At 42.8% G+C, this 16,283-nt stretch overlaps 1 protein-coding gene across 4 annotated transcripts; it reads right to left on the bottom strand.

Moving 5' to 3' along the window:
- Window positions 1-818: 818 nt before the first annotated feature.
- On the bottom strand, window positions 819-16,021 carry LOC106582123 (retinoic acid receptor beta). 4 transcript variants are annotated; one of them, XM_045703329.1, is made up of 9 exons: window positions 15,443-16,021; window positions 11,838-11,989; window positions 10,049-10,190; window positions 8,421-8,450; window positions 8,146-8,312; window positions 6,627-6,803; window positions 3,311-3,515; window positions 2,126-2,284; window positions 819-1,757 (listed from the first exon to the last, which is right to left on the bottom strand). In XM_045703329.1, the coding sequence occupies exons 1-9, from the start codon at window positions 15,591-15,593 to the stop codon at window positions 1,579-1,581; spliced, it is 1,362 nt and encodes a 453-aa protein (XP_045559285.1). In that variant the 5' UTR covers window positions 15,594-16,021; the 3' UTR covers window positions 819-1,578. The 4 variants fall into 4 exon arrangements, with proteins under 4 accessions (XP_045559285.1, XP_014020357.2, XP_045559291.1 ...); XM_014164882.2 differs by having other exon boundaries at window positions 11,838-11,986; XM_045703335.1 differs by lacking the exon at window positions 8,421-8,450.
- Between the last annotated feature and the right edge of the window lie 262 nt (window positions 16,022-16,283).

The following is a 16,283-nucleotide window of genomic DNA, read 5'->3' as shown; positions in this document are numbered from 1 at the left end:
ACGACAGGCTCAAACAGAGACAAATAGGGTCAGAGTACTGATTTCGGGTCAAAGAAAGCAGTCATACTTCTCTATCACATATGCATATTAGACTATTTATGGCCTAAGACATTGAAGCTGTATGGTTACTTGGAGTTTTTCCCTCTTTGTGTTTGCACTGAAATAATGTACTCATGCATTGATCATATGTACACATCCATACAGTTTCTAGGGCCTTTCTCAGTGGAGTGCTGTTGTGTGATTATTTTGTGATCTCTCTCTCTCTCAGGTTACACTTTCTTTAACTCTAAGTAGACTCGGGATAAGGATTTTACTGCTTTGTCTCTAGTATTAAATTGCAGAATTGCACATCAGACGGCATGTTCCTAATGTCTCTATACAATGACTCGTTTGTTGTTGTTGAGGACTTTTGCAGTTAAGTAGTCCACTTCCAGATGATACTCTATGTTAAATGTTATTAATTGTACATTTTAATTTGTTTCTCAACAGCTATGCTTTGAGGAAATCTCAGGTGAAGCTTGATGCACTTTCTACCTATGTTTAACTTTTAACAGACAGGTATTCGTGTACTCAGGTCTGTGTGTTAATAGAAACTCTTGCATGTATTTCCATTACATGGGAAATAAATCTATTGCTGTGGAGAATCCTGTTTGTATGTCTGGCTTTAGATTATTGAGCCACTCTTGAATCTTTCATATCATTATTGTGTTTATACAGTAATGTGTGTAATTCTCTACAAAGACCACAGGGGGCAGTATCAACCTTAGTATGGAGCACTGGTTCGTGTAAAGAAAAATAAATGAGTCACACACCCGGGGTAAATATAGTTTCAAGACTTTAATAGACCAATAACTATCTGAAATATGATCATAATCAATATCACAAAAATGCACCATGCCGTTCATCATAGAGATAAACATAACCATACAATGGTATGTAGAATATGTGTTGACATGGTGAGAGTAATAGCACTTAAAGCCAATCATGCAAGACTTTAAATAATGGAAACGTGAACCCCCTTACTTTAGAGTAGGTACCTGTTTTAAAATCTCTCGTACATTTGTGACCTACACACACCCAGTAATGACCTCCGAAAAATGCATCCTTTTTGAGAGTTAAACTGAATCCATATCATGCACATTGTCATGCCTTGCCCCTGTGTCGCACCACAATGGAATGTCTATTCACAATTCACATGATTTCCACTCCCATCTGTATAGAAAGGCTCTGTGTGAGGTTAATACGTTAAGCTACTCTCTAGTACTGCAATGCACTGTATGTATATAAACCATCTTCTAAGCACCTTATGATACTGACCAACACACAGGCTGGTCCTGTTATATCTCCAGTCACGTCCAGTTATGAGTATTCTCTTTGCTCTCTGTATGTACGTCACAACTAAGTACTGTAGCATGATTCTATTTACAATTCCCTTTATATATTCAACTCTGAATACACTGTTTTCACTGGTATTGTTCACATTTCACCATCCTCATCATTGCCTCTCCGGGACATCCGGGGCATCATTGGAGGTATATTTTTCATTCTCGTAAGGTTTTCAAGCAAACAGGCCAGTGTCTATGTACTGTGTGGACATGGAGAGTGTGTGTGTGTGGGTGTGATGTTCTTGTCTGCTCTCTGCTCCTCCTCAGACTGCTTCTGCTTCTCCAGGTTCTCCATCTCCTCCAGCATCTCCTGGATAAGAGGAGGCATGGAACCTGGGATCTCCATCTTCAGCGTCACCACGCGCTCAGCTCCTGTGTAATTACAAGGGAGAATGTCAATGACACTTTATAGAGTAGTAGAAGTGTTGCTTAACTATATCACTCTCATCAGAGGCAGATTTCCTTTATTTTTTCCTATTTAACCCACTTCCACCCAGCATGTCTTAAAGGGTTTTTACACTGACTAGACTTGTTGCCCACACCGACATCCACAGGTCACCCCTGATTTTCTACTTCTCTCTTTACACTACATCCTGAAATTAGCCTTGGATGTGATTGGATGTGCACTGGTTTTGTAAAATCACAATATGCCATAACACCTGGTTATAACAGTCATGAAGCCAAGCCAACAGACTAAGGTCAAAGTAAGTGTCATGGCCGATAGGGAGTTGACCTCTAACCTTTGGCGCTGATGCTGCGCAGGTCGGTTATCTTCATGAGGACCTTGGGGAACATGAGGGGCATGCTGGGCCGGCGTTTACGGGAGTAGATCTTCAAGGCCTCCAGTAAGGGCTCTTGCAGGACCTCCACCTTAGACGGCTCCTCCAGGTCCTGGCGGTCTGACACAGGAGGGACATTGTCAGTGTGACACCGACACATCATTCATCTGCTAATTCAGCTCATATCTAGTTTGTTTGTGTGACTCCTCTACAAAGCCAACACAAAGCCAACACAAAGCCAACACAAGAAAGCTAAGGTAACTGAACTAAATGACTATCGCCCCGTTGCACTCACTTCTGTCATCATGAAGCGCTTTGAGAGACTAGTCAAGGATCATATCACCTCCACCCTACCTGATACCCTAGACACACTCCAATTTGCTTACCGTCCCAATAGGTCCACTGACGATGCAATCGCCATCACACTGCCCTATCCTATCTAGAGGAATACCTATGTAAGAATGCTGTTCATTGACTACAGCTCAGCATTTAACACCATAGTACCATCCAAACTCGTCATTAAGCTCGAGCTCCTGGGTCTCGAACCCACCCTATGCAACTGGGTCCTGGACTTTCTGACAGGCGCCCCCAGGTGGTGAAGGTAGGAAACATCTCCACCCCGCTGATCCTCAACACTGGGGCCCCACAAGGGTGTGTTCTCAGCCCTCTCCTGTACTCTCTGTTCACCCATGACTGCGTGGCCATGCACGCATCCAACTCAATCATCAAGTTTGCAGACGACATTACAGTGATAGGCCTGATTACCAACAACTACGAGACGACCTACAGGGAGGAGGTAGGGCCCTCGGAGTGTGGTGTCAGGAAAACAACCTCTCACTCAACGTCCAAAAAACGAAGGAGATCGTGGACTTCAGGAAACAGCAGAGGGCCCCCCCCCCCACCCCCCATCCACATCGACGGCACAGTAGTGAAGCAATAACATTTGATTTGATCTGATATATGTATCATTTAACTACACCCACAGAGACTTCTATACACAAAAACGACAGTGAGGTTAATTTATTGGAATAAATAGTTTAAAATAAATGTACTAAAAGTACATCCATTCATAAAACAAAAAAAAAGATAGTTCACGGTCCATATAAAACATTGTGCCTTAACTGAAGCTATGGCTAGTTGCAGTACCTCCAGACACCAGGCAGATGGCGCTGAGGAGGCCACTTTCTGTGTCATCCATCTCCAAGGGCAGCAGCTGGCCGGCAAAGGTGAACACCTGGTCTGTGAGCGGGCCAAAGCCAGCATTGTGGATCTGTGTACGGGTCAAGGTCAGCCCGTCTGAGAAGGTCATAGTGTCCTGGTCAGGAGTGTACCTCGTACAGATCCGCAGAATCTACAGGGGACATAAGGGGACATAAGGAGACATAAGGGGACATAAGGGGACATGAGGGGTAGTACAGAAAGTACAGAAAGGGACAGTATAGTCAGTATAGAAAAAGGCAATGGTGAGATGCATGTTCAAGAAGAGGGGGATGGAAATTAAAATACGAAGACATGAAAGACAGTTCAGGCAAATAGAAAAAGAGAGAGAAAGAGAGAGAGAAGTATAGAGGTAAAACACAAACCTACATGGAGTCTGCATAAGAAAAAAGAGATAGAGGGATCACGTCGAGAGAGATAGAGAAAGACAGATCGGGTAGCGAGAGATAAAGAGATAAACAGATCAGGTAGAGAGAGATAGAGAAAGAGATAGAGGGATCAGGTAGCGAGAGACAGAGAAAGAGATAGACAGATCAGGTAGAGAGAGATAGAGATAGACAGATCAGAGAGAGATAGAGAAAGAGAGACAGATCAGGTACAGAGAGAGAGAAAGACAGATCAGGTAGAGAGAGATAAAGTGATAGACAGATCAGGTAGAGCGAGATAGAAGGATCAGGTAGAGAGAGAGAGAGAGAGAGAGAGACAGACAGACAGATCAGGTAGAGAGATAGAGAAAGCAATAGACAGATCAGGTAGAGAGAGATAGAGAAAGATAGATAGATCAGGTTGAGAGAGATAGAGAAAGAGATAGACAGATCAGGTAGAGAGAGAGAGAAAGAGATAGACAGATCAGGTAGAGAGATAGAGAAAGCAATAGACAGATCAGGTAGAGAGAGATAGAGAAAGATAGATAGATCAGGTTGAGAGAGATAGAGAAAGAGATAGACAGATCAGGTAGAGAGAGAGAGAAAGCGATAGATGAGATAGAGAAAGAGATAGACATATCAGGTAGAGAGAGATAGATCAGGTCAAGAGAGATAGAGAAAGAGATAGACAGATCAGGTCGAGAGAGATAGAGAAAGAGATTGACAGATCAGGTAGAGAGAGATAGAGAAAGAGATAGACAGATCAGGTAGAAAGAGATAGACAGATCAGGTAGAGAGAGATAGAGAAAGAGATAGACAGATCAGGTAGAAAGAGATAGACAGATCAGGTAGAGAGAGATAGAGAAAGAGATAGACAGATCAGGTAGAGAGAGATAGAGAAAGAGATAGACAGATCAGGTAGAAAGAGATAGACAGATCAGGTAGAGAGAGATAGAGAAAGAGATAGACAGATCAGGTAGAAAGAGATAGAGAAAGACTCCTTAAAAAAACATCCGTAGCTTAAATAATGCTACATCATAGCAAAGCACTGAGTCAAGTTTCACAAACGGCTTAAATCACCATCAATCTGCACAGTAATTATCCCTGCATGCCTCATTAGAAACCACCTCAGTAATATAAAATAAACATAATAACGCTTTGATTTCAGATTAAAGAGTTCACATCGAGAAAATAGAGCCGTGAGTGAATCACCATGGTGCAGGTAGTGAGAATCTACCAACCTTTGATGGTGCTGGAAAAGCACAGAGTTGACAATGAAAACCAGAAGATACGGGGAGATGAAAGAGAAACAAATATGCCTTCAGCGGTAACACTCTGTCAGAACCCACCACCACTGTCTGAACCCACCACCACTGTCTGAACCCACCACCACTGTCTGAACCCACCACCACTCTGTCAGAACCCACCACCACTCTGTCAGAACCCACCACCACTGTGTCAGAACCCACCACCACTGTGTCTGAACCCACCACCACTCTGTCAGAACCCACCACCACTGTGTCAGAACCCACCACCACTGTGTCTGAACCCACCACCACTGTCTGAACCCACCACCACTGTGTCTGAACCCACCACCACTGTCTGAACCCACCACCACTGTCTGAACCCACCACCACTGTGTCAGAACCCACCACCACTCTGTCAGAACCCACCACCACTGTGTCTGAATCCACCACCACTGTGTCAGAACCCACCACCACTGTGTCAGAACCCACCACCACTGTGTCTGAACCCACCACCACTCTGTCAGAACCCACCACCACTGTGTCAGAACCCACCACCACTGTGTCTGAACTCACCACCACTGTGTCAGAACCCACCACCACTGTGTCTGAACCCACCACCACTCTGTCTGAACCCACCACCACTCTGTCAGAACCCACCACCACTGTGTCTGAACACACCACCACTGTGTCTGAACCCACCACCACTCTGTCAGAACCCATCACCACTGTGTCTGAACCCACCACCACTGTCTGAACCCACCACCAGTGTGTCTGAACCCACCACCACTGTGTCTGAATCCACCACCACTGTGTCTGAACCGACCACCACTGTGTCAGAACCCACCACCACTGTGTCTGAACCCACCACCACAGTGTCAGAACCCACCACCACAGTGTCAGAACCCACCACCACTGTGTCTGAACCCACCACCACTGTGTCAGAACCCACCACCACTGTGTCAGAACCCACCCCCACTCTGTCAGAACCCACCACCACTGTGTCTGAACCCACCACCACAGTGTCAGAACCCACCACCACAGTGTCAGAACCCACCACCACAGTGTCAGAACCCACCACCACTGTGTCTGAACCCACCACCACAGTGTCAGAACCCACCACCACTGTGTCTGTCTTCAGCACAAACGTATGCTGAGACAATGTAACAGCAGATCCATGGTGTCTGCACCAAACAGCACACTGTGGCTGATAGACAACGTAACAGCAGTTCCATGGTGTCTGCACCAAACAGCACACTGTGGCTGATAGACAAAGTAACAGCAGATCCATGGTGTCTGCACCAAACAGCACACTGTGGCTGATAGACAACGTAACAGCAGATCCATGGTGTCTGCACCAAACAGCACACTGTGGCTGATAGACAACATAACAGCAGATCCATAGTGTCTGCACCAAACAGCACACTGTGGCTGATAGACAACGTAACAGCAGATCCATAGTGTCTGCACCAAACAGCACACTGTGGCTGAACCCTTCTAACTCCACACAGGCCAGTTGATGAGGTGCCAGATGTACTTTGGAGATGATGATGTGGACGTACACACACATATACATCCCCTCACGCATACAGCATACACACACAAACGTACAGTACACACACACACACCGCTCACCAGAATGTCCAGACAGGCCGCTTTGAGGAGGGTGATCTGGTCAGTTATAGTCAGGCCGGTGAAGCCAGGAACCCGTTTGGCAAACTCCACAACCCTGATGATACATTTGGTGGCCAGCTCACTGAACTTATCCCACAGCCCCAGGTCCAACTGGATCCTAGTGTCTGAGCTTGAATTCTGCAGATACATGGACGGGGGGGTGTTAGAGAATAGGGGGGATAGATAGAGGGAGGGAGAGAGAATGGGGGGCATATAGAGAGGGATGGGGATGAAGAGAGAGAAAATCATGAGAAAACAAAAAAGATAACTACTTGAAACATTGGAAATAATAACAAAAAAACTGAGCAAACTAGAATGCTATTTAGCCCTAAACAGAGAGTACAAAAAAAACGACTGACCAAAAATGAAGGAAATCTTTGACTATGTACAGACTCAGTGAGCATAGCCTTGCTATTGAGAAAGGCTCCAAAGGCAGACCTGGCTCTCAAGAGAAGACAGGCTGTTTCCACCACAGAACTTCCTAACCTCCTGCCAAATGTATGAACATATTAGAGACACGTATTTACCTCAGATTACACAGACCCACAAAGAAATCAAAAATAAATCCAATTTTGATAAACTCCCATTGTATTAGATGTGGAAGGACCACCAGAGGGCAGGCTGGGCTCACGGATAATAGCCCAACAAGGCATGTGAGACAAGGTAACCAGAGTCAATTAAGCACAGCTGATGGTACTAATGAGATATTCTCTTTCCCCTACAAGAGAGAGGATGGAACCAGCAAGAAGGGGGGGGAAGATAAACTATCTCTGGATAATGGCTACGGCGAGAGAGGTGCTATCCAAGAAGATCCATTAAGACGGTGACGAATATGTGATTGTTGTTATAGTTTGAAGATAATCGTAACGTGATCCTGTGTCATCTAAAGAAGATGTATGTTGTTCCTTTGGAGATTCTCATTGACTGTGTTGGAGTGTTTGTATTGTCAGAAATCCCTCAATAGAGAACTGTGTTGAATCAAGAAAACCTACTCTGGACTCGTTTATTCCACCTTTCCACTTTAGAGTGACACCAAATGACTTGGTCCGCTCACATAGATGAAATACCACAGTGTGCAATCCCAGCAGCAAGATTTGTGGCCTGTTGCCACAAGAAAAGGGCAACCACTGAAGAGCAAGCACCATTGTAAATACAACCTATATTTATGTTTATTTATTTCCCCTTTTGTGATTTTAACTATTTGCAAATCATTACAACACTATATATAGACATATGACATTTGAAATGTCTTTATTCTTTTGGAACTCTTTTGGAAATATTTACTGTCACTGTTTTATTGTTTATTTCACTTTTGGTTATCTATTTCAAGTTTCTTATCTATTTCACTTGCTTTGGCAATGTAAACATATGTTTCCCATAAACAATAAATTGAATTGAAAAGAGAGGAAAAGGAAAAATAGAGAGAGAGAGAGACTTCAACTGTATCTGTGCTGCTAACATGGCAGTGGTTGTTACTCACTGTAGTGTATTTGCCCAACTGGCAGAGGGAAGGGAATGTCTCTCTATGAGCCCTACAGATGTTCTCCACTATACAGCCCAGTTCTGCTGTCAGCTCATATGTCTCGATGATGGTCATCTTGGGAGTCTCCTTCTTCTCCTTCCTCTTGCTCCGGTCATTCCTGACAGCTGGGAAGAGAGGATGAAATATGAACGGAGATAACTCAAGAAAAGAAATGAAATTGAATTTGTTGCAATAGCTAAGTTGGTTGGATCACGGTGCTTGTAACACAATACCTCTGGTGTGATTTCCCTTGTGGGCAACACCTGCAGAATATATAGTAGGTGTTAACAGTAAAGAGTCTGTTAAAGGACCATATTTTTCTAAACAAGCCGTGCACATTTACCAATGAGTGTCTAAGTAATGTCAAATAGTCATGTTACCTTCCAACTGATCTATAAATCACGTCAACGTACTTCAACCATTGGTTTTCAACACAGGCCACTCATTTCACTGAGACGGATCTCAGGGAGAGATCCATCTTATTCACCCGGTCTCCTCAGACAGACACATGCCTTAGATCTGTGCAGTCAATGGATAGTCTACTCTAGTCTGCCCTACTTCCTGCAATCATTGTGTAAAACCTTCACTCTGGGCTGCATTACACACCAGTCAGTGACAACGGCAGACAATGGTACAGTAATATTAGTAGCCGTTGCATTCCAGCCACAAGGCCACAAGGCTGATACGTGTGCTGATGGATTTATGTAATGCTGACATGCTGGGTAAAAGAGATGAATGACATTCAGAATAGCAGGCATCCATCACCATGACACCATCCCCCTACCCACAACAGAGATTGTATCTGGGTCAGTGCGCCTTCTGGGCAATGGTGTCTGAAGTGCTTTCATGTGTTGGACAGAGGAGGTGGGACTAGTTTTCTTGGAAAACGTTCGGACAGCAGAAGCATTGACATGATTAGACAGGTTTTTAGGTACAGTGCCTTCAGAATCTTTTCACATCCTTTGAGGTTTTCCACATTTTGCTGGGTTAAAACTAACTCTGCGTGCAATAATCATTACACTTTGGATGAATCAATACACCCAGTCACTGCAAAGATACAGGCGTCCATGACAGCGTTGACGGAGAGGATGGAAACCGCTCAGGGATTTCACCATGAGGCTAATGGGGATTTGAGGCCAGTTACAGAGTTAAATGGCTGTGATTGGAGAAAACTGAGGATGGATCAACAACATTGTAGTTACACCAAAATACTAACCTAAATGACAGAGTGAAAAGAAGGAAACCTGTACAGAATAAAAATATTCCAAAACGGTCTAAGAGCTTTGCATACCTGGATTGTACAATATTTGCACATTATTCTTTTTAAAATTCTTCAAGCTCTATCAAGTTGGATGTTGATCATTGCTAGACAGACATTTTCAAGTCTTGCTGTAGATTTTCAAGCCGATTTAAGTTAAATTACCCAGAAAGACTAATCGCTGCCAAAGGTGATTCTAACATGTATTGACTCAGGGGGTTGAATACTTATCTAATCAAAATATATGAGCATTTTATTTTCCATTAAGTAAAAAAAAAGTATAATTTCTCTTACACTTTGGCATTTCACATCCTTGACAAAAAAAATGACAATTAAAGTTGCACTATGCAGAAAGTTACATATTGTCACAATCCATTTTAATTCCACTTTGTAACACACCAAAATGTGGGAAGAAATTAAGGGGTGCGAATACGTTCAGAAGGCACTGAGTATTGTGGGTAAGAGTTTTATGAAAAAGTTTGGGAATATTGCATAGCAGTGTTCAGAAGTTTTGGGGTATATTACAGAGGAGTTGGGCGTTGTTTTGAAATGTTGCTCTTCAGTGGTTGAATGGAGACATTCTGAAATATTATTGGCACTTACACTCCCTGGACATGCCCGCGGCGAAGCACCTCTGTAGCCGGCAGTACTGACAGCGGTTCCTGGTGATCTTATTGATGATGCAGTTATTGTCCCGGTGGCACGTGTAAACCATGTTCTTCTGGACACTTCTACGGAAGAAACCCTGGGAGGCACCAACGAAAAGGATAATAATATGCTTTCAATAGAGTACTTTCAGCTACCAGCAGTTAACATTCTATAGACGTCTGAAAGGAGCTCTAATGACTTTGGAGGTGGCGTAATAGTGTTATTACATTACCCTCTGAATACATATATCCTTCTAAAATGAGGAACTTAAAGGGACACTTCGGAATTTTGGTATCCACGATTTCATCTGACTCCGGGGAGGTAGATAAAGGGCCTCATTGCCAAAATCCCCAAGTATCCCTTTAACATCAACATGTGTTTTCCATATGCAAAGGAGAAGAAAAAAAACGACTTTTAAATACTTCATATATAATGAATGACTGTTATCAAACAATCACAATGGAATTAGAGAAACAAAAAACAACAGGCCAAATGCAACCAGAATCATGTTGTGAAACACGTCAATAGTATAGGGTGTTGCAGGGTAACAACACGTGTCACGTCTGACGCGGTGTCCTGGTCATAGTCAGTCAATACTATCCCGACACATGAGCTGTTTATCAGGGCCAAGATTCAGGCCCTTTAGTGATACTAGTGTTTGCTCTGGGTCAACACGGCAGTCAAACAGTCCCTAGTGGCCTTGAGTCTGCTCTTTAGGGTTAAATCCGGTAGGTTGAGTAACATTACAAAGTTGTATTGTAAGTTGGGTTACTTCTGGGCAACAGAAGTTTGATTTGTTATTTGTAATCCCAGCCCCCGTCCCCGCAGGAGGCCTTTTGCCTTTTGGTAGGCCGTCATTGGAAATAAGAATCTGTTCTTAACTGACTTGCCTAGTTAAATAAAGGTTAAATAAAAAATTTAAATACATGCTATATTTCTTTTGGAGTAAAAAATGAATTTGAACATCTAAATAGATCTGCCAGGTCAGATCAATACGTGTATCAACAGACTACTGATATTTCTAAAGCCATTTCCACTTTCCACCTGCTACAGCTGAGAAAACGAACAATCGACAAATCTATTTCATGCAGGTCATTATACGAGGTCCCCCTCCAGGGCAGGCTTGTGAAGGTGATAAGAGAGATAAGCTCCATGCTCACTTTCTGCATTAAACAGTCAGCGAGACAACTCTGTAACTGACGCCACTTCTCATCTCTAACACAGATGTGATCTCACACTTCATCTATAATTAGGATCATTGCCTTTCATCTTGTTCTGAAAGATGAGGAGGAGAGAATGTCATCTGTAGTCATGGTCTCCTCCACGCTCTTGGTCTTTTTCACAGTGCTGCCCATCAATTATTTACCTTCTCTTTGTGGAGCCTTCTGTTGCCCGAGCATTCAGCTCGAGCGGAGGGCCAATCGGCCTAGCTTTCATGAACAATTGTGTTAACACCTACTCACTATAGCTCACTGCCATAGACCATCAAAGGGTGATAGAGGGTGGACCTTTGAGAACCCCAGAGAATAGTGGGAATCGTGTGTGTGCGTGTGTGTGGTGTTTGCTGCAGTTTCTCACTTTACATATCCATATCACAGGTAAATTAGGTCTGGGATTGAACTCCAAAGTAGAAATGAACATGCTGAATACGTTAAAACCGCTGAAGAAATAAAAGTGGAATTATTCATCATTTGAGCAGTCAGATGGTTTTCGCGATATGTACACGATCAGTCTGGTCCCTTACCTTACAGCCCTCACAGGCACTGACGCCATAGTGGTAGCCTGAAGACTTGTCTTGGCACACGAAGCAGGGTTTGTAGGTGCGAGGAGGGGGCGGAGGTGAGAGAGGACTGGCGAACAGGTCCTCTGAGCTGGAGCTCTGGGTTTCCACAGCTGCTGACACACAGGAGGGATAGAGGGATAGAGGTGTAGAGGGAGAGAGGAAGAGAGTGAGAGAGGGATGATGAGGCGCTGGGAAGAAAGGCAGGCACTGAGTGTTGGGGGTGAGATGAGGGCTGCCACTGCATAAACTCTGAAATGGCCTCCTTTCCTTATCGTCTTTCAATCATAAGCTGTGACTGAGTTTTCATCATTTTTCTGTCACTTTAACTCACAAAAATCTCTACCGTGAAGACAAGGAGGAGAGGAAAGTAATATTAGGACAAAGCTGGGAGAAGGAGAAAATTCCAATGCAGCTGCTGAAAATGCAGTCCTACATCGAATTTATGTAGCTTCATGTTCTTCAAACAGTAACGTGTTGAAGTAAAACAGTATTTAATCCCTAAAAACGGTTGAAATATCAAACAAATTGGAATATGTCTTTGGGCCTCCTGTTTTATATTCAAGGACCAACAGTTATTTCTATGGTCAGTAAACATTCTGCAAAGTGACTACGCGACATACCATTCAATCCATTTTTTTTTTTTTTTCAACCAAAGAAATAACAGAAAAGTGCTTGAGCATCTTTTATCGGAGAACAAATACTAATTTCTACGGCTGGTAAACATTGTACTGAGTGACTCAGCAATAGAACTATCTCTACGGAAGACGATTCACAAATTGACTGTAGCTGAGTTGATAACACAGATCATGTCAGCCCACAGTGCCAAGTCCACTTGTGTTCCCAAGGACATGTTGAGGCCTTGTGTTGATAGGCATATCTGACTGAGATAATATTCAGGTTTTCTTTTCAGATTTATGTGTCGTCCTTTTCACAGAGAGTGCAAGGGTGAAAAAGAGCCAAGATACAGTCGTACTCTTCCAATGCCATACTTTGTGGGAAAATGACGACAGCAGACACTCTTAAGACATCTCTTCAGTTTTATAGAGAGCCCCCACTGTGACAGGGCAAGCATCCCTGCTGGCTTCTTATCACCTCCACCATAAAAGCACATAGTGCCAGATCAGTGACAGATCACAAAAAAAAAGGCAAATTGAGGGGACAAAAATAGAAAATGTCCTTATATCCATCCCCTTGAACCCATGGCCTCCAGTTGAACCTACCCTCTCCGGGTCAAACAAGAGAACACACCCATTAGCAAGTATTCTCTCCACTGCGAAACAATGGTGGAGCATGCCACAAGATCAACTGACTGATGAAGAAGTGGAATATTAAACTAGACTAAGTGGTTTGGAGGGGGAGGGAGGTGCTCACACATATTTATTAAGAGAGAAACTGGTAAAGAGTAAAGTTCTAAGATTTGTGCCACGATCTGCTTCCACTATGTCAAAGGAAAGTCACTTTCTCGACGCGCTATCACAATGCTATCACAATGCTATCACACTCTCACTGAGGTCTTTTGGGGGACTTTTAGGGCTGGATGCTGAAAGTAAAGTCAATTTGTGGTGAGGGAATTTCTGTGTGTTGTGAGTAGGCCAATTGCTCAGTGAAATCCAAACACCCTTAACATTACACTAGTAAACAGGAACAATAATTATGGTCATTAGGATATCAGCGCTGGCCATACAACATTAATGTACTCATAGAATAGCCAAAGTGATGAATGAGGCAAATGTATTATTGTTTCCCAACAACTACTTTGCTGTGTGTGAGACAAGCCAAGCAGTCTGGGTCTCGTCTGACCTCCTGTTGGTGACCGTCCAATGAACCCTCGGTGACCCCCAGTGACCGCCCTAAACACTGACCACATTGGCTGTGCTTCGGTTGAGATGCTCCTCCATCTACAAACACTGAGCACTGCCAGGGAAGGTCTAATGTTGTAACAGGCTTTGGTGCTACCTTCGAAACGCCTTTGATATCGCAGAAAATATAAGGAAAATAATGTCCTGTGAAGCCCTTGAGACTGACTGTCAGAAGCACACCAGTGTTGGATAAATTAAAGAGACAGCAAGATCAACCATCAGATAGAGGAAACCAAAGGTATCTGAATGGAATTTCACTTCCTAATCTGATCTGTAAATATCAACAACTAGTTGAGGAAATGGGCTCCCGAGTGGCGCAGCAGTCTAAGGCACTGCTTCTCAGTGCTAGAGGAGTCACTACAGACCCTGGTTTGATTCCAGGCTGTATCACAACCGGCCGTGATTGGGAGTCCCATAGGGCGGCGCACAATTGGCTCAGCGTTGTCCGGGTTAGGGTTTGGCGGGGGTAGGCCGTCATTGTAAATAAGAATTTGTTCTTAATGCCTAGGTTAAATAAAGGTTAAATAAAACATTTCATAAAGAGGGACAGTGAATGTAGTAGGCAACAACAGAGGCGTGACAAGTCAAATAAGAGTGCAGATTTTATGGCCAATTCATTATCAATGGGTTCACTGTAATAATCCATGTATTATTGTTTTAGGATAACAAGTACGTATACTGATTGATTGCACAACGGTGAATTCATTCCATAAACTAGGAGGTAGGCTTACCAATATTAAACTAATGCAATCATCAGTTGCAACAAAGCAAACAATGTGCATATGTAAAATAACAACAGTATTGACCCTATTCCTTTCCTATAAAGCCACAATCTGTCATTCTTTTTTTTAGCCAAATGGCAGCCATGTCACTTGGTTTGCTATAAAGCTGAGGGATTGGGCTGGAGAAATGTAACCACTCTCCGATTATCAATGAAGCTATGGATGCAAGGACTGACAGTTATATCAACATTATAGTTTGAAACATATTTTGAACTATACATTGTTTACAAAGGCCTTATATACAAATGGATTAAAAAAAGCAACCTTATATTTTGGGTTATAGCGGTGTAATACACTTGTACTGAACGCATTAGGCATTTCTAAGTTATTCTTCAAGATTCAATGGGTATCATTAATTGAAACGACCATAAAAATCAGTAAATATTGCAGACCGCACCTTTAACTTTAATGTGTAGGCCTACATAAATGCTGTTGTGTGTTATTTTTTGTTTAAGCTTGATTTGACCGTGCAGGCTTCTGTATTGAATTTGATGTAAGCCCTATATCTGAAATAATTGTATATTTTTGGTTCATTTGAACTAGATATGCCATCAATTACATATTCAGAAAGATATATGAAGAAATGCCTTCGAACTACAGCCTCTGGAAAAAAGATGGTAACCTAGATACAACATGACCTAAATAAATATGTTTACATTGTCTTTGGATTAAAGATGCAATGATACAGGACTGCACAGGGAACTGTTTAGGCTACAATGTACGAACAATTGACGCAGGAATAGGCTATATTATAAACAGTGCATCAAAGGTGTAAGAAGAACATACAACTGGATGTACCATGTCAAGTCCCACGTTCAGTCTTTCAAACAAATATTTAGATTTAGTAAAGAGTAAAACAGTTGGCAACTGGGGGATAATTACTTAAATCCTCAAATAGACCAAATCAAAATAAAGCTTCACCTACATTGCGCGATCCGATGAATTTGCCAATCCGTTTCTGTTAGTCCAGTGAAGCATGCTGTTTGAGATGGTTCCTGGAGCATACAAGGACTTGCAGTATAGAAATCCAGCGTTTCCCCTGGACCAACTGCGAGAAAATCCATATAGTCAAACATGGTTTTCTATAACATTAGTGTAAGGCCGAGTCTTTATCAAGATGCGTCAGGATCTAAAGAAATTGAAAAATGGAACAAATGGAATGCAACTGTCCTTAATTCACACGCCCAAGTAGGATTCTGTTTTCCCTCTCAGTCAAGCGTATGATGGACATTTTTGTTAAAAGTTTGTAATTGACCAAAATTATATTTTATTAATTTGAGTCGATGCTAAAATGTCTACAGCAGTATGCGCGCTCCAAGATAAGATTTCAATCGATCGATTCATTCACAAATATTTGCGTCCATCGCGCGCAGGGGGCACAGCAAAATAGTCAGTCCTTGTGAAAACCCGACAAAACAGAACAGTAGGCTATTTTACATAACAAAGTTTGTTTTGGAGTTCTTAGATCCCATTTATTGACGAATGGGTTATGCTGTCTCTACACAACCACTTCATACTAGTTATGTCACAGGGACCGATTGAATTACCTAATATATGCGGGTGAACTTTCCATGAACCTTTTTGGCGGCCGCTAACCTTCAAATGACCCAAACACTGTATGACATCACCAAGTACAAGGATTCCCTCACCAGACGAGATGGACGTCAATATTTTGTGCATAGGTAGAATGTTGGGTAGAATGTTAGGTCAAATGGTGGTAGAAATACAGTGTGCGAGCAAGTTTTAGGATTCTGACTATTGAATTC

Source organism: Salmo salar, chromosome ssa02 (assembly GCF_905237065.1).
Source record: "Salmo salar chromosome ssa02, Ssal_v3.1, whole genome shotgun sequence".
NCBI classification, from domain to species: Eukaryota; Metazoa; Chordata; class Actinopteri; order Salmoniformes; family Salmonidae; genus Salmo; species Salmo salar.
The sequence above is the reverse complement of the archived record's forward strand: the minus strand, read 5'-3'. Positions and strand labels throughout refer to the sequence as shown.